Source organism: Papilio xuthus, unplaced genomic scaffold, assembly GCF_000836235.2.
Source record: "Papilio xuthus unplaced genomic scaffold, Pxut_1.1 DF826938.1, whole genome shotgun sequence".
NCBI lineage: Eukaryota > Metazoa > Arthropoda > Insecta > Lepidoptera > Papilionidae > Papilio > Papilio xuthus.
In genome coordinates, this window is record NW_013531711.1 from 2,598,720 (window position 1) to 2,620,754 (window position 22,035).

The 22,035-nt window shown below is 33.9% G+C and overlaps 2 protein-coding genes across 5 annotated transcripts in view; one reads left to right on the top strand and one right to left on the bottom strand.

The window, feature by feature from the left end:
* LOC106121663 (sortilin-related receptor-like) overlaps positions 1–7,791 on the top strand; it is a 26,366-nt gene extending 18,575 nt beyond the window's left edge. For both annotated transcript variants that reach the window (XM_013317394.1, XM_013317396.1), the window contains 14 exons: positions 290–513; positions 789–944; positions 1,435–1,601; positions 1,819–1,934; positions 2,099–2,322; positions 2,770–3,007; positions 3,235–3,513; positions 3,812–3,947; positions 4,099–4,204; positions 4,327–4,452; positions 4,617–4,759; positions 4,944–5,158; positions 6,609–6,803; positions 7,038–7,791. In XM_013317394.1, coding sequence (XP_013172848.1) covers positions 290–513; positions 789–944; positions 1,435–1,601; positions 1,819–1,934; positions 2,099–2,322; positions 2,770–3,007; positions 3,235–3,513; positions 3,812–3,947; positions 4,099–4,204; positions 4,327–4,452; positions 4,617–4,759; positions 4,944–5,158; positions 6,609–6,803; positions 7,038–7,099 — 2,387 coding nt within the window. In that variant the 3' untranslated portion in view covers positions 7,100–7,791. The remainder of the gene's footprint in view (positions 1–289; positions 514–788; positions 945–1,434; positions 1,602–1,818; positions 1,935–2,098; positions 2,323–2,769; positions 3,008–3,234; positions 3,514–3,811; positions 3,948–4,098; positions 4,205–4,326; positions 4,453–4,616; positions 4,760–4,943; positions 5,159–6,608; positions 6,804–7,037) is intronic.
* On the bottom strand, positions 7,032–12,445 carry LOC106121664 (uncharacterized). 3 transcript variants are annotated; one of them, XM_013317399.1, is made up of 9 exons: positions 11,592–12,445; positions 11,015–11,523; positions 10,506–10,637; positions 9,984–10,125; positions 9,570–9,711; positions 9,279–9,384; positions 9,002–9,138; positions 8,741–8,893; positions 7,032–7,108 (listed from the first exon to the last, which is right to left on the bottom strand). In XM_013317399.1, exons 1-8 carry the CDS (start codon positions 12,218–12,220, stop codon positions 8,750–8,752), a joined length of 1,941 nt encoding a protein of 646 aa, XP_013172853.1. In that variant the 5' UTR covers positions 12,221–12,445; the 3' UTR covers positions 7,032–7,108; positions 8,741–8,749. The 3 variants fall into 3 exon arrangements, with proteins under 3 accessions (XP_013172853.1, XP_013172852.1, XP_013172851.1); XM_013317398.1 differs by having other exon boundaries at positions 10,506–10,853; XM_013317397.1 differs by having other exon boundaries at positions 10,506–10,856.
* Between the last annotated feature and the right edge of the window lie 9,590 nt (positions 12,446–22,035).

The window sequence follows — 22,035 nt, forward strand, 5'->3', positions numbered from 1 at the left end:
TCCGCACGGAATTATAAAAAAAACATAATTAATATCTATGTGTTCTTCCAGACAATAATCTATACCTGTACCAAATTTCACCAAGATCCATTGAGCCATTTCGGAGATAGCTTCAAACAAACACACATCTATCCATCTAAACATTCGCATTTATAATAAGTAAGATTGCATTCGTAAATGGCACATTTCAAACTAATTTGTAATATTCGTTGTATTTCTAACAAATAATTCAGTATTTGTTCATTTTAACTGATTGTTGAGGACTGTTTTGATGAGATATTATTTCCAGGTGTGTGCATCCCGTTATCGTGGGTGTGCGACTCCCAGGAGGACTGTGTGGACGGGTCCGACGAGCACAGTTGCCGCGCGTGGGCGACCGCAACGCCCTTGCCGTTGCCGTCGTGCGGAGCGCTGGAGACGACCTGCCGTGACGGCGGCTGCGTGCTCACTGCTAAGATCTGTGACGGTGTACCCGACTGCGTTGACCACAGTGACGAGACTCATTGCACCATGGTAAGCACACCACTGAACACTATTAAATGGACAGGCCATAAACCATGGTGTTTTGTGCCGATTTGCTCTTCGCCATGTTGGCGCTGAAGGTTGCTGTCGATAGCGCTGGTACTAACTGTCAGGAACTTTAATAGGCGTATTTAAGTTGGACAATACAAAAGCTGTTATTTCCAATAACTCTTGAGTTAAGCTCGCTGGTATAACCAAACCTTTTTATATATGTAATTGTTTTCTGTTTGTATGCACGTTTTAAAATAAATAAATATGTTGTGTAGAAGTCCAGCAAACCATCAGGCGCATGTCCGGGCGACCAGTTTGAATGCGATGAGGGCACTCGATGCGTGTGGCGCGGCGCGCTGTGTGATGGCCGCCAGGACTGCTACGATGGCTCAGACGAGACCAACTGCTCCAGTCACGAACATAATTACCACGTAATTACTATCATTACAATAAATACTAAAATTAAACACTAGATTGTTAATATAGAAGGATATAAAATGAATCTTAAGTTGTGTGTACGAGGTTTCATTTTACAACTTTTATAACTTACTCATTTTTGGCCGCGATTTAATATGCATGGTATTAAAACTAAGTAAGTAGACAATGTGATCTTTCAGAGAATGTTCTAGATCTGTGTCAAAATTCATTGAGATTAACCCGTTCTGGAGATACGCAGTAACAAACATCCATCCATCTAAACTTTCGCATTTATAATATTACAAAAGTAAAATTATGATAAAGCGAAAACTACCAATGAACTGAATCTGTTGAATAAAAGCCGCTAGAGAATATTACACATCGAAGATGTCTATGGGCAGCGGTCACTTCGCTATTTTAGCGAAATAACCTAACCGTATGTCTCTTTGTCACTTTATATTGTGAAAAATTTATATTTTGTGTAACAGTAAACATATGTTGCAGTACGTGAGCCTGGGCGTAGACCAATCCTCCATCAACTCTACCAGTTTCCTGGTGTCGTGCTGGCTGGCGCAGCAGCAGCGCGTGCTGTACAGCTTCCTGCCATCCATTGCCAAAGTCAGTGATGGCATCTGGCGCAACATGACATGGACCACTGACAGCGTATACCGGTACATACACTTTATGTATATTTAGTACATAATAATAATAAGTTTTTTGCTTGACTGTTAAGGACAGAGGGAGAGGGATAATAGGGTATGTATGTAATATGTATTAAATAATGTTCCTCTATAGAGTTAGAGGAGCGGTTAGTATATAACTAATTTTTGTTTTAATTTAAATATAGACATAGAAGTGATTAAAATAAAAAAAAATTGTCATTTTCAGATTCACAGGCCTTGAGCCGTACACAAATTACAACGTGACGTTCTACATCAGAGACAGCAAATCCAACAAGACTTACCCTTCCATGAAATATGTCAATACTACCACTGGTGAAGGAGGTAACCCAACTTTACATCTTATACTTTGTTATATTATGATTTAAGCACCAACCTACATCTTGGATTAGCCAATAGATCAATAGAACTCTATTTGGGGTCGCGGATTTTTTATCTAAAAATGTCTAAAAAAAAAGAGAATAATATACGAATGTTTCTGTCTGCAGTACCGTCTCCACCATTACGTGTAAGTGTACGTCAGATGATCGGCAGTCGTGTGAACGTGATCTGGGACCCGCCGGCATCTCCGCGTGGTCGTCTGCGCCGCTATACGTTGTACTACGCCCCGCCTCTACCACCCGCACAGAAAGTTGTATTTGTCACCCATCATGAGCCCGTCAGTCTTACAGTCAGGGGCTACTTCAAACCTAACACTAATTATTCATTCTGGGTATGTATAATTCACATATTCTTTGTTTGTTTTTTTTTTAAATTGTGCACTTTACTAGATACAATATTTGTGTTGCTGTAAGTAATATTACTGTACTTCAAATTACATGCCTTTTGAAGCATGTTTTGAACATTATATTTGCATAACTTTAACGTTACTTTTTCATATTATAGTTTCCACAAAATACCTTTAAAATAAAAATAGCAATTTTTATGTGTTAAATGCTAATTTATATTTACATATTCTTTGTTTTTTTTTTAAATAGTGCACTTTACATTTAAATCTGTAAAGAAATTACAGTCTGGTTACAATTCACTATCTTTCTGTAACACCTGCGTTCTATGTGAGAATTTGTGAATCTACAACACATTCTCTACAATTCAAAAATATAGTTTTTTCTTTTCTTTCAAAATATCACAAATACCTATAAACATATTATTTTTGCAGGTGACGGCAACGAACAACGCCTACACATCAAATTCATCAGAAGTGATGTACTTGACATTCGATGAAGTAGGTGACGTGGATGACCTAAAGAACATCAGTGTGACGCGACTCGCCAACAACTCAGTGTCTGTCAAATGGGACAAGATTCGCAGCGTCGACGGATACATCGTCAGTACGCAGCTGCCTCTGCTCTACTCCAGACTCCAGCCAATACGTACCAAGGAGAATAATGTCACACGTAAGCACATAGAGCAAACCATAGACGAAAATATAAAGTCATAGAGCAAATATAAATGTCAGAGAGTAATTGAAGGACGGAAAAAGAGAAAGCCATAAACGCGTGGATAAAAACATCTTTCCTAATTTTTTTTTTCTTATTTGACTCTTGCAACTTATACAAAATTTAGCAAATTTATACATAAGTCAACACAAATAATTTTAAAATGTAATTTATTTTGTTCCCAGTGAAAAACCTACCACCTGGTGTGAAAATCTTCATCCACGTGATGGCTTACAAAGGTTCGATGATCGGTGAACCTGTCACCGAGGTGATAATCACGGAGGGTGAACGCGACGAGATGCTTAATATGACAGCTATACTGCTAAAGGAGAAGAGGACCGCCGTACTCCTGAGCTGGTCACCACCACTGGCTGATAGGTACAATGGCAAGGAGTTGAAGTACCAAGTTATTTACACTGACGCCGCGCATTGGAGAATACCGACTGACTTGAAGGAGGATCATGGTACGTTATAGTAATTTATAGTATGTTAAATTTACTACCCAGTCCCCTACACTAACTTTTTGTCTGATAATAAAATAATTAAATTTATTATGCTCATTTTTATAAATTTACTAGCTGTTGCCCGCGATTCTGTCCGCAGCGAATTAAAAAAAAATAGAATCCTATGTTCTATATCTATGCTAAATTTCAGCGAGATCCTTACAGCCGTTCTGGAGATATCTTCAAACAAACATCCATCTAAACATTTACATTTAAAATATTAATTAGATGAATTAACAACTACTCAATATGTTTACAGAGAAGAAAATAATAACAACGAATACGAGCGTAGTTATCGACGGGTTGCACGCTTGCGAGACTTATGTGTTCACTGTCAGTCTGCTCGGCGGACCCGTCACCAAATACAAGGAGATTGTCACCAGAGAGAACCCCAAGTAAGTACACGCCATTAGATTTGGCACGCTATGAACTAAAGTTTTCTTCTGCCCGACGTTCCAATTCAAGTCGCATACCGTTTACATTTTTAAATGATCTTTTATGTAAATTTTTGCGAAGTTTTTGCTTAAAAAAGATTTTTTTTTTCAGAGCGCCCATAAAGGACTTGGATTATGAATACAACAAAGAGAAGTCAGAGCTTAAGATCAAATGGCACATCAATTGTAACGCGCTCAGTGAAGCTGTACCTTATAGGGTAAACTAATTTATTTATTTACCTATTTTTAAATGCAAATTTTGCTATTGGTGCCAACAAATACGTATTAACTGAAATTTTTGTTTTTTTTCCATTTTAACAGTTTAAAATTATTGTTTCAGCTGGAAATAACGGAATTGACACATAACAAAGTGAGTCGGTATGCACTAAATGCGACGCGCAACTCGTCTCTAGAGCACATCATAGAAAACGTACCCGTCGGCGGCAGATTCAATATTTGTGTTGCTGTAAGTAAAATTACTGTACTTTAAATTATATACCTTTCTAAGCATGTTTTGAACATTATATTTGCAAAACTCTAACGTAACTTTTTGATATTATAGTTTCCACAAAATACCTTTAAAATAAAAATAGCAATTTTTATGCATTAAATGCTAATTTATATTGACAGGCGCACGTGGAAGGCGCATCAAAGCGTTGCATCGACGTGCGCACGGGAGCACTGCCGGCGCCGCGCGGCCTGGTCGCCTGGCTCGCACCCAATGGACACCTCGTGCTCAACTGGCAACATGTTGAAGGACCCGACACACCTAAGTAAGTTAACCTAAATATTATTAAAACCGTAGGTTTTTATTGCAATAATACATATTGTAGACTATGTTTTAACGTAAGGGATAATAAGTCAGTGTTAGGGCATTGGAGTTCTGTGGTAAGACAAATATACTCGTAATTTTTCTAATCAAATACTGGGTACTATATACTGAGGTGTTATTTCCAGGCACAAGTACCAGGTCATAGTGTCGGAGAAGGAGATACCAGATGACCTGGTCCAGCCTAGTGCGGACATGCGTGTGGAAGAGGCGGAGCGTTCACCGCTGCTGCTGGCAGTGACTGCGCCTGCGGCCGCGCGCCCTCTATACGTTAGCGTGCGCGCAGTCACGCACGATGGCTACTACAGCGAGCTCAGCGAGGTCAACACCCTTACTATGGAAGGTACGACCTCATATACGTCGGCGCGCTACCGGTTTCGCTGCCCTCCTTCTTCTTCATCATTGTCTTCTTCTTCATCGTCTTCTTCGTCTTCTTCTTCGTCTTCTTCTTCATCCTCTTCTTCGTCTTCTTCTTCGTCGTCGTCTTCGTCTTCCTCTTCATCTTCTTCGTCCTCTTCGTCTTCTTCGTCCTCTTCGTCTTCTTCGTCTTCGTCCTCTTCGTCTTCTTCATCTTCTTCGTCTTCATCTTCTTCTTCGTCTTCTTCGTCTTCGTCTTCTTCTTCGTCTTCATCTTCGTCTTCTTCGTCATCTTCTTCGTCATCTTCTTCGTCATCCTCTTCTTCTTCATCATCTTCTTCTTCTTCTTCCTCTTCTTCTTCTTCCTCTTCTTCTTCTTCCTCTTCTTCTTCCTCTTCTTCTTCTTCGTCATCCTCTTCGTCTTCTTCATCCTCTTCTTCTTCGTCCTCTTCTTCATCATGGTGGAAATCTATCTTCTATTCAAAACTTGGACTACTTAAAAAATAACAACATACACCACTGATCTTGTGTCTGTGCCTCACCACAAAGAAAGTTGTGTGCAAATCACTAAGGCATTCCAAACAACGGGTAAACTCCAACCTTCACATCTGATAACTGATGGCACAAGATGCACCGCTATATTACCTTGCTCGCTATCTGCTAAACATCAACCAGTACAATGCTGCACTACCTACAGGAGATACATCCAGAGAGATGAGCACTCACCAGTTATAATAATAACAGTGAAATTCCAGTGAATAGTCTCATGAATTTAAAGTGCCAGATTTATTAAGCTTTATCGCAGTGTCTTTCTTATTAGGCTATTACTTACCTCTTTTGTAAATTTATACGCGCTTGCTTCTGTAATAACAATTCACATCACTGCCTATGTTTTCTTTAATACTTATTAACCAATTAGATTGATTCGATCGAATACTAAAATATGTATAGACTTAACTATTAATATACTACGCACACGTTGTCATACACACAGATTCTCATACAAACACTCACGCATACTCATACTGACATTCTCTTTACACACATACACTCACTGCAACTACGTACATCAAATAACTAAAGTGAATGTTGTGTATATTTTTATTCTTAATTTCTAACGAAAACTAACCAGTAATTTATTTTTATATTGTTTCCTTTTTGCTACTATTTTTTTTTCTTTTTATTTGTTGCTTTTTATTGTATTATAGCTTTTTTCTATGTGCATTTAATGTAGTTAGTTCTGTTATATTATTTTTATGTTGGTACTTGGGACATTCAAAATTTACTTAAATGGAGGTCTCATACATGTTCTACTTTTGGTATAAGATGTTGACGAAATAAATAATTTATATTTGTTTTTAGTTTTATTTATTATTTCTTGTGCCTCTGGTGTTGCACTTGGTGCATTTTGTGTGAAGAAGGGGAATGTGTGATAGATTCTGTGGAGGAGATGAGCACGGCGAGCACGGTGTGGTGGGGCTGCGGGGCGGCGGTGGTGGGCGTGGCGGCGCTGGGCGCGGCGCTGCTCTACTCAGTGGTGCGCCAGCGCAGACTCGCGCGCAGCTTCCTGCGCCTCTCCGCACACACGCCGCGCTACGACAGCCGCCGCGGACAGGCCACCATCGAGCACGGTCAGTAACCTACCATTTTGCTGATTGAATTTTTTTAAAAACTATTTTGTGGGAGGTTTACTGCCTGACATAGTGGGAAGTATGTATATATTGTCATATACCAGTGATGTTATCATTGAATATTTCTATCCGAAGATAAATAAAACACATTAATAAAATTGATAATTTTATTTGTAACTAAATTATTATGTCATTTGTGTATAAACATCATAAATGTAAAAGTCTTTTTTGCAGATGACGACGACGTGCCTCCTATACAAGGGTTCTCGGACGATGAGCCCCTCGTGATCGCGTGAGCGCGCCACCTTGTGATGTAACGAAATCTTGTCATTATTAGTATTTTTATATTTATTTATGTTAAAATTATATGTAGAAAGATTTAAATTCATTTTATGTAATGGTTGTATGTTAGGTCGACCAAGCTATCTGTTAGGTGTCGCCACTATCGAAAATAAAGACATCTCATTGGCTAACAGGCTTACTGACATTTCAAAGCTACGGCTAATTATGGTCACTTTACAGATGACTTGGTCGCACTGTAAAAAAATGACACCGATTAGTTGATCAATGACGTCTTCTGTCACTTTTAGAACTGAACTGTCAACGTGTTTTGACAGCTTGTCATTTCGCGATGACAGTTGCGTTCATTATTTTATTTGAATAAATAGTTTATGTTCAATTATAACTTGGACAAATATTGATCTCTTGTATAAAGTAACAACGACAAAAAAAAAACGTTTTCTCGTCATCAATATTTTATAGTTTTTGAACACAATAGAGGAAAACTAAACGTATTATATTACGAAAAATTTAGTAAAATTATTTTGCTTCAAAACATTGCTCACTGAATGAAAAATCTTAGATAATATTTTTGTGTGAAGTTTAAGTTAAGGATTTGTCCGGATAGCGTGAAAAGATTAAAAAAAAATACTAACGTTAGTTTTAAATGAATTATTTACAACCATTTTAATTAAAAACCTGGCTATATGATAACCAAAGAAAAAATTATTAGAGCAACATAAAAAAAAATCGAAAAACCGAAACTTTAAATTTGGTCATTCATAAAAAAAAGGAATTACGCGTTAGATCTGGACAAATCAAATACAAAAGGGCTGTAAAATTGTAAGACTTGTTTGTGTTACGTATAAAAACATTAAGTTTACGTTTTGTTCTTTAAAATGATAGTAACTGTGAATTCCAACTGTCTTTTGTTCCAAATGTTTTTTGTCAATTATTGTTATCTCTGTTTTTTTCAAAGAGAGTGAGAGAGATAACAATAATTTTATAAATATTTTATCACAGTGGAAATACTATTAAGTGTATGTGACCGTAGCTATCTCATTAAACTCAAGTTCGACACCAAAGATCTATTTTGTACACAACCAAAAGTACAATATTAGTTCATTTTATTATAAATGTAATTGTGTTGAACTATTTTATATCGTGACCCGTAGACAACATTCCCCATTTTAGTATTTTTTTTATAATGATTAGTTCCTAAAATATATTTGTGCTGCATTTGTTATGATTTATTAGTTTAGAAAATTAATTTAATAAATTTAGCTACGTTTCTGATTTAGTATGGTTATATATAATACGACTAAATAAAAAATAAGAGTTGGTATAAAAAAATTAAATTATTGTAATATTTTAGATGATTCTGACGTTGGTCGCAGGTGTAACCGTTTGTGAATGAATAAAGTACATTAAATAAATGTTGTTTTATTTTAAATCTAAATTCATATAATTTATATCTATGCATGTAAATTTTAGTTCATCTTTTTGATTTTTCTATTAATACATATTTGTACGAGACAAGTTTGACATCAATTTTAGACACTATTTTACTTATTTTGTTCGATTTTCTTGTAGTAATTTATACCATAATTCACTTAATTTATTCCTTAAGATAAGGATAAATTCAACTGTAACCATACCTTTGTTATTTAGTTAATTCTCAAAGCAGCCATAGCGCGTATCGTCCATTCCTGCGGCCGCATCAGTACTACAACGTGATTACGCCATACAGACAACCCCGCTACGGAGTACACATCGTTCGTTCTACACAGTAAAGGTCCGCCGGGCCCCGTCTGCAATACAAATAAATTTATTATTTAGAAACAAACGAAACAGTAACATTATTTGATGATAAAACGAAAACTAATAGAAATAATATTAAATAATTTATTAACACTTACAACGGTAGTCTTGGAATCAACGGAAGCACAAAATGTATCAATTGGAAGATCGAATTCCTGTTCATTTGACATATTTTCAGCACAATTTTGAGAAGACAAAATAGATGCTCGTTGCCAACGTGGACGCTGTTTTACACCTAGAACAAAAATCTCTCCTAATTTCCGAAACAGTACAGGACCATTGAAGTTAATTTAAATTAAAATGGCTCAGTAAACATTTTCAAACGTGTTCTTAAAATTTTGCTATTTGAAATATTCAGGAGTCGTAAGGACATACCTTGATCGTACCCGCCCCAACCAACGAAGATACATTCGTTACTAGTATCATCTGACAAGCACACCGGTTGCACGTGGAAATCCAATCGTAATGGACGTCTCCAGTACTGAAATACCATATACATATATTTTTGATAATCTGACGGCAATAATTTGTTTATGCTCAGAAAGACAGTGGAAGCCGTTGCCACGTTTCAAAGGCTTCTGTAGATTTTTGTGTACTAGACATAAAATATAAAAATAGAATCTTTAGTACTTAAAAGGATATTTATAATAATTAAGTGTTACTAACGAGCAATGCAATATTGTAGGCTAGTTTTCCTGGTGTATATTGCTGATGTGCGCGGACTGACGGTTTGCGGTACTGCAAGTGTCCACGTTTCTCCTCCTTCAGATCCCATGCTCCGGCCACTATAGTGATTTCATCATTCATTCTACGGATAATATAAAATTAACAATTTTTTTTTCAATGGTTAGGATAAAATAAAAACGAAACCTGTTGTGCCGGCCTTACATGAAATGGGAGAACGTGTTTAAAGGTGTAAGATATTCATAACGGTAATTGCGTAGGCAGGTCTTTGTGGCTTTATTCGCGTCAAAAAAAAAACTTAAATTCGTGGTGAAATAAGATTAGTATAAGTAACTTTGTCATGTAATTGTACAGATGTTAGAGTAATGATACGTTAATAATTTAAAGTTTACTTACTCATAAGTACAGTCAGCTGTGGTGATGGCAGCGCGAGGATGTACCAAAGTCGCATAGCAGAGTATGCTCTGTCGTCGCTTGCTGAGTGTGACGAGCAGCAGCCAGGGATGTGCCCCTCTCGGTGATTCGCCCATTGTACTATCTGAAAATAACATTTATGTATTTCATCCTTATTTCAAAGATATTGGCTTTTTAAAATTACGTCTTTCCATCCAGTGTTAGCAATCCATATCTTACAACTTAACATTATAAATGGGAATCTTTTCATGAATGGATGTATGTTTGTTAGAAATTATCTCCAGAGCGGCTGCTTGAATCTCGCTGAAATTTGCATACATGTAAAAGATAGTGTAGAAAAACACATAAAATATAGTATTTTTTTTTGGTTCCGCGCGGGCGAAGTCGCGGACGACAGCTAGTATATTATAAATATGTTATATGTATTAATTAGTGGGTTTCGCTTAAAATTAAGTGTTTCAATGTTTACTTATTAGCTTTAACATGCAAGAAAATAAAATTTACCACAGTTAAAAATATGTTCGTTGTCCTCATTTGTTCTTCCACAATTCTTGTACAATGGATCTGTCAACTCCGTATAATCGTCGTAATCTTCTCCTGTACTGGATTCCGATTGGAACATTTTCTCGCCACTATCTGTAAGACTTTCTGCAGTTGTAGGTCTTCTTAAAGTACGTATAGTATGAGGTTGTAATTTATTCTTTAAATTCAACAGTTTAAATCCTTGCAGAACTTGAAAATCAGGATTCGAATGATAACTAACGGTATGTCTTTCTGAATTAAGCATTCTGTCTGAGGCAGAAGTAAGTTTTAAAAGTCTAGGTTTTAAGTTTGCAGCGGTCGATGAAGAACCTGCTAAGAGAAACGTGACTAATAAGTATGTATAAGAAACTAAAAATATTTATCTTAGACTGCCGACGAAATATTTAAGAATACTTTAAATACTTCTAATAATTAATCTTCAAATGAAACTTTACACTAAACTTTGCTTATTTACAAATATTTTATCTCACCTTGTCTAGGATCAATAGTTGAATAACCAAATGTTGGAATTTCTTCTTCCACACTATCATCATTATAATATGAAGATTCTTTCTTTGGATATACAAACGACCAATTTGGCGGACTATGGTCTGAATACAGTCCCACTAAACTTGGTTTAGGTAATTCTGCCGCATAGTAATCATTGTAAATGTAATCATTGTCTTCTTGAGAACTTTTAAATTCATTAACTTTTTGTTTAAAATTATTATTTTTTATATTTAAATATGGGTCAATATATTCTTCGTCCGGTGTTACAATTTTCTGAGCTACTGTAGATGCAGTTGTTTGTATTCCATATTTCCTTTCTATTAGATTTTGTCTCTGTTTTAGAGCTGGATTTATATTATCGTCATTGTTAGAACGTTTTATTCGATTATAATCATTACTGGGGAATTTTATTTTTGAGGATTTTGATTTGGTTAGTGGGAGGATGCAGCAAACATTTTGGATATTCATTGCAGGTTTTAAAAGGTTCGATCTAAAACAAAATAATATTTAAATAAAGGATATAGTACTAAATAAATTGATGTGAACAATATGACTTACTGCTTTTCTGTTAAATACGGAAATCCATTGCAGCGATTACATTCAGATTTCTTCATATAAGTACAAATGTTTTCCGACAATGAGTCTTCTGTATTATTAAATATTATATTATTAAAAGTTTCACTTTTATTACCATTATTTACAAAACTTTCTGATCTATAAACGTTTACAATATTCGTATTGTTTTTATTTTTGACACTTTTTAAAGTCGCCACATCATCTGGGAATACAAAATTAAAAACATCTTCTTTATCTTCATTTTGTTTTTTAGTATCACCGACTGTGTCAATTCTATTCTGAGTTTCAAAAGCTTCTGTTTTATTTACGACTTCAACTGGGTTTATCAATTTACTTTCATCTCTGAAATGAATAATCGCTTCATTGTCTTTCGTCTTTACTGTTGTATCACTTAATGTGTCTTCTTTTTGTGTAACTTCAAACTGGTCATCTCTAAACACAATTTTAGCACTTTCGTCTGTTTCGAATTCCCCGATATCTTCAAATTTAGGTTGAGGCGGCTCTACTTTATACAATTTTAACAATTTATCATTTAACCACCAGAATTCTCCATTTATCTGAGCTACGATCACTTTGAATGTAAAATAGAAAATGAATAGTTTAGTCAACATTATGAAACGTCGTGTTTTGTGCTAGTTGGCTCTGGAAATGCGCGCGGTTCATATATTTACTGGGGCAAAAGTTAAAGGGCAGGATGTTGCGACAAGTGCAACGAGTGCAACAATTATCGGGTTATTTTCAATGATTTCGCGCGCTGTTAACTCTTCTATTATTCTCCGACAATTTTAGTTATTTGCGATCGGCGTGCGTTATGTGTCGGCTACTTCGTGTGACGGCAATTTACGGTCATTCACTGACTATAACTGCGATTATTTTTTGTAAAGTATAGTATGCAGATAAAATGTATTTATTGGTTTCTAATAGTTGTATATACAATTGTAGTTGTATAGTATTGTGTTACCATATAGAAAACATTGTAGCATTGGATTCGTTAGTGTTCTAGACTTTTCAAGTTTAATGCAATTTTCAGAAAGTAATCTACAAAAAAAATTAAATCCTTCAATCTCTTTTAAAAAATGTCGACAAAATTTTTAGAATGGAAATAAAAATTATTCGATATATTTGATATGTATTTTTGTTATTTGTTTTGCTGACCGTATTGAATTGATTAAGTTATTACGCAGCGTAAGTTTTCTAATTTGCAAATTATCGTATGTTTACAATTCGTTCATCCATGACCTCAATTACGACGAGATAGTACTTTTTAACGGGAATAAATATTCATCATAACAAAGTTAGTTCTATCTTAATTTGAGGACAAGAACAATCTAGTTACTATTAATTTATCATCATAGCTATATTTAGCAACATGTATTAATGTTATCCTAACTATTAACCCTTATACCAAGTTCGGTTACTTTTATTGTTCTCGATCTCGACGAAAAAATAACTTTTAAATTGTAAACATTTGTCCGTGTAATATAGAATTTTTATTCAATTTAATGTTTGAATTACGTTTCAAACTGTACTAGCGACAACGGTAGCAAAATGGAATTGTATTTTTTAACACCGCGGTACAATCGTCTTTCTATTTTCTTTCCTGCAAGTTCGTTAAGGCGTCGAGTAACTGTCTGCGGGGTCCACGTCTTAATACATTCTTCATTCTTTGATAAAATTCTCTTTGTACGACGCACAAAACTTTTGAAGTAAAAAAGAAGTGAATTCACAATTCTTTTATCTTAATGAAGGTATAAAGGATATTCCTCTGATTCAAGTTTATTTTGTTCTGACATGATTACACGTTATTCTTGAAGATAAGACTCGTTAACTTGTATATTGGATAGACAAATTACTTTTGGCGTACAGTCGACTTTCAAATGATTTGAGTTGGTAAGTTGCCTACGACATCTACTGATGACGACTTTACACACGCATCGTATACTGCGTTAAGTCCCTATTCGCACGATGTTTTTAAAAACAAAATAGTACAAAATACTATGTCATAAGCATTATATTCATGCCACTATTTGTGATCCGACGATCTTCAAAAATAGGAAAGTGTTTGCCAAATACTTGATATCAGTTGCAGATTCAGATTTGTAGAGCTTCAAACAATATCTTCATTAATGATTGAAGAATATATTAAAGTGCTAATAAAGTAGTTAAGGAGAAACTTCGGAGTACTTACATAGGAAGCTGAACTTCCGAAGCTCCTAAATTATAATAAATGACTCCATATATCAGTTTGTCGGACTCGGCGGCGCGGGATACAGGTGCGCTTCGTGATAAACTATTCAAATTATTAGTTTGTCACACATCACTACGTTTTATGTTACGTAAGAATTTACTACATTAAAGTTAATATTTGTATAACATACTGTATACAATGGAACGTATATATTTCTATGTATATCCGATCATATAGTAGCGCTTTAAAAAACAACGATTTTTTAACGTGCGTAGTTTCATTTTGAGTGCAGGGCGAAAGGAACAAGAGTTATTTTTAAGCGTTCGTCGCTTGAAGCGCTTTATTATTTAAATAACATTTATCTTAGGCTTCATTAAAGCTCTCAAATAAATAAAATAAGTCCCTATTACTAAAAAAAGTTGTTACATCTGTATTTTTCTTGAAATATGTTATTTATTACATTGTAATATTATGAACAAATTTCTAAACGTATAAAACGTATTAGTAAATTAGTTTGTAACAGCATGGAATATAATGAGGCGAGCGCAGTCCTCCGTCAAAGTAATTAACCCATAACGAGCTAAGCGAAAGCAATTTTTAGCGGTGAACGACACAAGCTTCGCAATTATTAACTTTTCCACCGCTTTGTCTTCATATAGCTTAATAAGAGTAATTTTAGTGCAAGCTCATGCTTCTAATATATTTAACATTTATATTCAAACTAGCCTTCGCCCGCGATTCCGTCCTAGCGGAATTGTTAAGAATCTTAATAAGTAGCCTATTTGTTCTTCAAGAGTATGTTCTACATCTGTCAAATTTAATCAAGATATGTTGAGCAGTTCTGGAAATAACTTCAAACAAACGTCCATCCATCCATTGAAACATTCACATTTATAATATTAGTAAGATTGCATTTTGGACAAAAACCTAGATACTGTTTTGTTTGGTTGATATGTAGTTACTATAATATACTAGAATAATATCAGCAGTGGACCTTAAAGTTGCAATTGTAAGTTTTAAAAATATCAGAATTACATAAACTATTCTAATGTGTTTTTCGTTTGTAATTTTTTGCGCTATTCATTGACTATTCTGACATAGACTTTGAGCGCCATAGTGACGCATGTTAGTGACATGTAGTAAGTGAACATAAAGATATAAAAAAAGGTTACCTAGCCATTTAACATGAAGTGGTATTGTGGTTAAGCACTAGGTTTTATAAGAGTAAAAAAGAGGCTATTAAACTGGAAACTGTTACGGTGGACGGGTAGCGTTGCGCTTTGTTGCGTTCCCAGTTCCCAGTTCCCAGCGCAGTACTTAGAGTACGTTAGGAAACTGGGGAAACTAAACAGTTCTGAAAATGTTACAACTATGAGGTGCTCTAATTTTTTAGAGTTACTTTTTTACAACATTTGCTCCATTTTACACAAATAAATTTAGTAATCAAACAAATCGCCTTGTCATCTAACCTCTATTAAATTTCCAACTATTAAAAATAATTAAAATTGAATTAATATTATCTGTTAAACTATTCGTACCGTTTTTTTTTTAATTTCACGTAGACGAAGTTATATTAAATAAGATAGAATAAGAAACATTTTCCTAAAGCATTCACCTATATATGGCATTGAACACGAATTCCCGCTCTAATTGGCTTGTCGCAAGGCTTGCGGTCTCTTTGCCTCGCAGCCTTCGTTACGTCGACGCTTCGGTCAAGCTTCGTATACATTGTCTATAACTTTTAAGACAACAGTTTCATAAAGAGAGGCACAGTACAGGACAGTACAGTAATAAAAGTTTAATTTAACACATAATTTTTAGTATAATAATTAAAATTTTTAATGGAATCTTTACACTTATAAAATAGAAGCAGGTCGTCGTTAAAATTCAAAAGCTTCGGAATTACGTTGTTTATCAAATTATTTAAACAAGGTGAGATAGCTCAAGGGCTGACGTCGCAGCGCTCACAGGTGAGCTAATGGTTGCCTAGCTCGCTTTAATCTCACTCATATTTTAGAGTTACCGTCAAGCGTAAACAAATCTGTGTTAAATAATTTAAACGTATAAAAACTAAACCTATAGGCCATAGAAAACAAATATTTATTTTTAATCTTGATTCTTATTACTGTAAAAAAGCGTTACGAATCAAATTTAAATAAAAAAAACATTACAAATAAAAACGAATTCGTGAATTACAAAATCTCCCTTAATTTTTTTTTGTTTTACTGCAGCATGGCTCTGAAGACGTTTGATAGCAGTCCTAAAGTGAATAATTTTGTTTTTTAATTTTCATTTCTAACTGATTGAATGATAATGGTGTGGAAATTAGTTTTAATATGACGTGGATTGCTACATATAGAGTACATTATTACGAGTTGAATAAAAAGCTTACAATTCAATGCGGAACCTAAAAATGGTATACAAATTCGTTGGCAATCGCCTTTAAAACAAAATACACTCGCACTGTTTTTAAATTTAACTTTGAAAACGTTCGGAAATAACTGAAACTGCTATTAATAGTTGTTCGCATTCGGTTCTACGTTACGAGCTATTCAATTCGCTTATACAATGTAAACCGCAATACTGAATTTGAGCCATGATTTTGCGTGAAATGCTAAATTATAATATCTATAATTTTCCTTCACATTGGACTAGATATGTGGTTTTATATTATGTTGCATTTTTTGTAAAATTTAGTTGGAGAGGCGAAACGTAACACAAGTACAAAATCTTATTTTTCTTCACTTTTAGAAAACACTAACCACGACTTCGTCCGCGTGAACGCGTCGTCGAGCTGCGCGCGGTACTGGACAGTTCTTGGACATTGCTGCAGTTCTGTTCTGTTCTGTTCCCCTAACAACTTCTTTTTCGCGTTACAAAGTAACCTATAACCTTTCTAAGGCTTTAGGCTATCTGTGTACCAAATTTCATTTAAATCAGTCCAGTACTTTTTGCTTGAAAGACAGACAGAGTTACTTTCGCATTTCTAATATTTTATTAGTAAGGAAGTAAGGATTGGTGATGATTGCTTGTTCTATGGTCTTAACTTCAAAACGAGTAAACGAATCTGCATTGATCCTTTCTTTCTCTGTCTAGCTTGTATCCCATATGGAAGTGGGATCAGCTTTCTTAATTAGTTCTTCTACTTCGTTTTGTCCGCCACATCTTCGACGACTGGCAGTCACAAATATCGGAGAACATATGCATGGATCTTTTGATCACGCAAAATGTTTTCACACAATAATTCCATTCATTCAAATAAGTTTTTTAATTCTATATGCATGTCGCAGGCGACAGCTAGTATACAATAAGCGCATGTATTCGTGTATGGTTTAAGCAAACATCTTTGTACGTATTAGATCCGGCTCGGATCACAAGAGCTTGTTTGTAGCTAAATACATGTCTTCGTTAGCATAACAATGCCCCCGATCATTACTATTGTTCTATATTAAACTAAAGGATTATATACATACGACTATATTGATATTATTCTGATACAATTTTGAAACTATTTTTTTCATGCGATAAAACTGCCAGCATTTAGTTATTTCTTTATAAATATTATATACCATTAATAGTATATATTAGTTACTTGTGAAAATTTTTTTAAAAATACTGGCTGTCGCCCACGACTCCGTCCGCGTGGGATTAATCTCTGACCTACTGAATTTGCATATAAAATTTAATAAAATTCGTTCAAGCCGTTTCGGAGGAATATGGTAAGTAACATTGTTACACGAGAATTTTATAGGTACAAGATTTTACCCAGTAAATTATTTTAATAAATAGAAGTTTGATTGATTTTCTCAAGCAAAAGTTTTTGTAGTAAACTTATTAAATCTTGAGCAAACTTGTCCACTTTTTTGAGTGGAAATTTGTTAGGCGTTAAAGAATTTGACTTTAGCCTCTTCAAGATGCAGCGCTTTTGCAAACTTTACGTCTCATGCTTTGACGTTTGCGTTAACTTATTTACAATTCGGAACTTACCAAAGACTCAAGTCCGGAAAGTTTATTTACCTCCCTTAACTTCAATCTTCTTAAACTGAAGTTTGAATGATTTTATCGTCGCGAAATATGATTTTGTGAGTTTAATTGCAATAGAATTTGCTTTTTACTTTTAAGTATAATAAATTACGGACATATATCAAATTGTTTTTGGCATATTTATACAATAGAAACATTATACTAAATGCCAAAAATATGTAGGTAAGTTTTACCTTTTATTAAGTTACAAAATCTGCCACTTTCTGTAAAGAATGATTCTAATGGGAGAAAACTACCTTTTGCTTATTATAGATTTTGGCATGGTCATGTAATAATGGCACTAAATATATCACAGATATACAAAAAACACTTTCTTTTACAACGAAACGGTAATGGCAAAAATAAACAATTAAAATACAAAGGAAACAGTCTTTATTGTTGAAAAAAAAAATACAGAATTGATTATCTCCTTTTAGAAATTGGTTTAAAAGACCAAAAGTTACAAAACATTTAGCGATGCTAAAATAGTTTCTTTTCTTCACCAGGACCTCATCACCTGACGGCTCACGTAGCTGCTCCGATCAAATCAATAATCCTTTACTGGTTCATTGCCTGCAAATCATTTTATAGTCGGCACGTATTCTCAGTGAAATTCTTTTTCGATCCTTGTTTCTGTAATGACGTCACGTCCGTTGTTTGTGTCGCTCTCTACAGTTTTCTCGTTCCGAACAAACAGTTTAAGAACGCGGAATAATGAAGTAGGAGAGAAATCACGATTACGTATTGAGAGTTTTGTTATAGCTTTTAATAATTATTATATTATACTTTATTTTGTTTGAATAAAACAAAACAAAATACAAAGATACAATTATTAATAAAGATATATGTCACTAATAACATTTTATTTAAATTTATACACAAGATTTTATTGTCAAAGGAAATTATAACCAAAAATCCCGAACGCGAACAACAAAAAATTTAAAATATTATAACTATAACATATAGTTTCTTTGTTATTATTGACTCTTTTTATAACAATTTTATAAAAAAAACTATTATATATTTTGTCTAATGTTATATAAAAATAAATATTATATAGTCATCCGTCCATTCCGCCCGTTGAATGGATAGATGTTTTTCAGATCTGCAGAACGGCTGATCGGATCTTAATGAATCCTATAATAGTACATGTAGAACACGGTTTCGAAGAACTCATAAGCTACTAATTAACTTTTTTTCTAATTCCACGCGACCAAAGTCACAAGCAATAGCTTGTATTGTACATAGCTTAAAAGACATGGGAGAGCTTAAACTGTATTTTAACATTATTTTAAAAACTACATTCAAAGGTAATGTAAAATAAAAAGTAAATAACTTTGCAGTCTATTTACAGTAGCAATTCTAAATATAAACCAGGTTACGGCTGTTACAACTGTACACTATTCTATGTCGCGTGAACAATGACTCTACTCTGGATTTATATTGGATCTTTCTCGATATTAATAGAATACGTCTTTATATAAATAAAATAACTAAACAAAACACTATTGGACAAGTTTATATTTTTTTATTAATAAATATATTAAATTATTTTGCAAAAATCTGAGAAATAATTTAATATAAAATACAAATTTCAATACAAAAAAATATCATAATAAAAGTCATTGTTCTTGTTTACAAAAGAAATTGGAGAACTTTGTTTTTTAATTATATATCAAATTATGTCGCAAAAATCTTAGGAATTATTTACTATAACATGCAGATTCCTATAGAAAATAAACCTTTTCTGTGACATCCAATATGAAACATGGAGATAAGGTCTAAAACAGTAAAAATTATTCCGGTAAAAGTGTTTGTTTGAACTTTGCACATTGTTTTATTTTCAAAAGGATTAATTCAGCGTCCCGAGCTGGGAACGGTTTAAAAGAGCTCAACTGTACTTAATAAGGATGACCGAAAAGTACTCTGCATAGTTTAATAAGTACAGTAGAAAAGTTGTAATAAAATCTATTCACAGTAAAATACGTGTTAAAACAATCAAGACCATTCGTAAATTTTGGTGAATTTAAACAAAATTAATCTCTTAATCTTGATAACTATTTTTTTATTAGTATACTAGCAATCGCCCACGACTTCGTCAATGCAGAATTAATAGTAACTCATGCCCCATGACTTACCTTCACGTCAAAGTCAAAAACAGTACAATCGTTCTGTAGATTACACGAAACAAACATAGCCTTGCGGAGGATGGGCAGACAGATAAAAAAAAATGGGCTTTTTCGTTTCGATTTTTTTTCAATATTACATACAAATACTCCAACTTTAATAATATGTATAGAAATATGTACCTAATGTACCTTATAAAATATTTATTCCAAAAAAAAAATCTAATGATATTCAAGACATTTTTGTAAAAAAATACAAGTAAAGCAAAACATGACAATAAAAAACGATAGTCTATTTATCGCTCTTTGAAGTCCTAATTTCAGCGGGGTTATTTTCCCCTTGCATGTTTGGAATCAAATGAAATTTCCCCGCTGTTTTCGTAAGTAAATGCGCTTTGACTTTGTGCAACATGAAATAGGTTGCGGTTTTCAATCGTTCCTCACATGAAAGCTTTCGGAATGTAGTAGCTTTGCTAATCGAAGTTGAATTGAACGAAGATTTTGATAGTTTACGTTATTTTTGAATTCAAAGACTATGTAAATTAAGATGTAAAGTTGGTATATAGAGTTTAAGCAGTAAATCTAATTAACGTAATTCTGTGCGGGAATAAAGAGCACTAAGTACTTTTATGTTTCATGTTAACGGGACTTAAATTTCTTGAAGCAATTCCCAGATAGAATTTTCGACTTAAGGCAACTAGACTGGAACAGATCTTAATCCTTTGTGCTTGTGTTAGTAAAAAATCTTTTAAGTACTTTATTATTTAATTCTCAAACTGAGTGCATTTTTGTATAAACCTACCTTAAAACCTAACTTGAAAAGGAAGACAACACACAGTTTCAGTTATTAGTGTTCTAGTGCTTCTATCAGTCAAAAGGTATTTTTTCACAAAAGGTAATTTTTTATAACAGAAGGGGGCAAACGAGCAGCGGGAATACCGAGGTGTGTTTTTTTTTGGTAAAAAAAAAGACTACCAAATTGCAATTAAAATCAAAGTCGCCCCTCGTATGGCTCTCATGGCAAACAGTAAAAAATACTTGATACAACTTTAGTTGTATAATTTAGTTTGTCTTTTTTATCTTTTGGGTGATGAATGTTTGTTGAAGCTCACATCGATCTTAATTTAGTTGACTGCAGCCACGCGCCAGCAGCGTAGCTGCGGCATCAGCGTGTTAGCTCCGTGCATACTTAATGGAGAACCGAATGTTTTAACAAAGTAACGTAAAAAATTTAGAACTTTACCCCGTCTCATTTTTATACAATAAATATATCAATTTACTTACATGTCGTTTAGAGGATGAAGACATAATGTCCTTAGTGTTAGTTTATACAGCATCATCTCTTTGTCCGAGTCACGTGGGGTCAGCGCTCCAGGTTTTATAAATCTTATTATTTCGGCTTAATATTGTACAGCATGTTGCCTGTAAAGCAAAAAACAAAAATATGTTAGTAATTATAAATTATAGGTAAATTAAAAAATACACCAACAATTGTACTTGTATTAATAGAATATAAACTAAACAAATATAAAACTATGTTAAGAAATCATCGAAGCAGAAGTTGGGAAATAGCGTTAAAGAAGTACATAAAGAGTAGAATGAAATAAAAACTACAAAGTGATAAATTGTTTCTTTGACATATTTAATTTTTAAACTATAATGAACTTAAAAATTGTTTAGATTTGATAATTTTAAACGTGAATGGATTCATAATAACGCGAAGTAATTTAGCAACAGAACATCAAAATTGATTACAACTGTTTCAATGACGAGCCGACGAGCTACCGTCAATTTGAATAATATTCATATTCAAATTCAACCATTAGTTTTGTCTATACGAGTTAACACGTCATTACATTTCATAAATCATCGGGCATATTGTTTCTAGTAGAATATTAAATAGTATTGTCGGGGAAGTGGACACGCAGAAAAGACCTTCCGTTTTACGTCCACTTCCGTGTCCATCAAAAGTAGGTAACGCAACTTGTTGCTGATGGATTCAGGCAGGCTACTTCGCCTTTATAGCGAAATCTGGTTACTGTTTGATCTTTTGCCACTTTCTATGTAACGATAGAGAATATGCCAAATA

Coding starts and splice junctions, on each gene's coding strand:
- LOC106121664 (XM_013317397.1), bottom strand. CDS start 12,220: ATGTTGACTAAACTATTCATTTTCTATTTTACATTCAAAGTGATCGTA. Junction 10,857..11,014: donor AACTATTGATCCTAGACAAG/GTGAGATAAAAT, acceptor CGTTTCTCTTAG/CAGGTTCTTCATCGACCGCT. Junction 9,139..9,278: donor TTGGGGCGGGTACGATCAAG/GTATGTCCTTAC, acceptor TTTTTGTTCTAG/GTGTAAAACAGCGTCCACGT.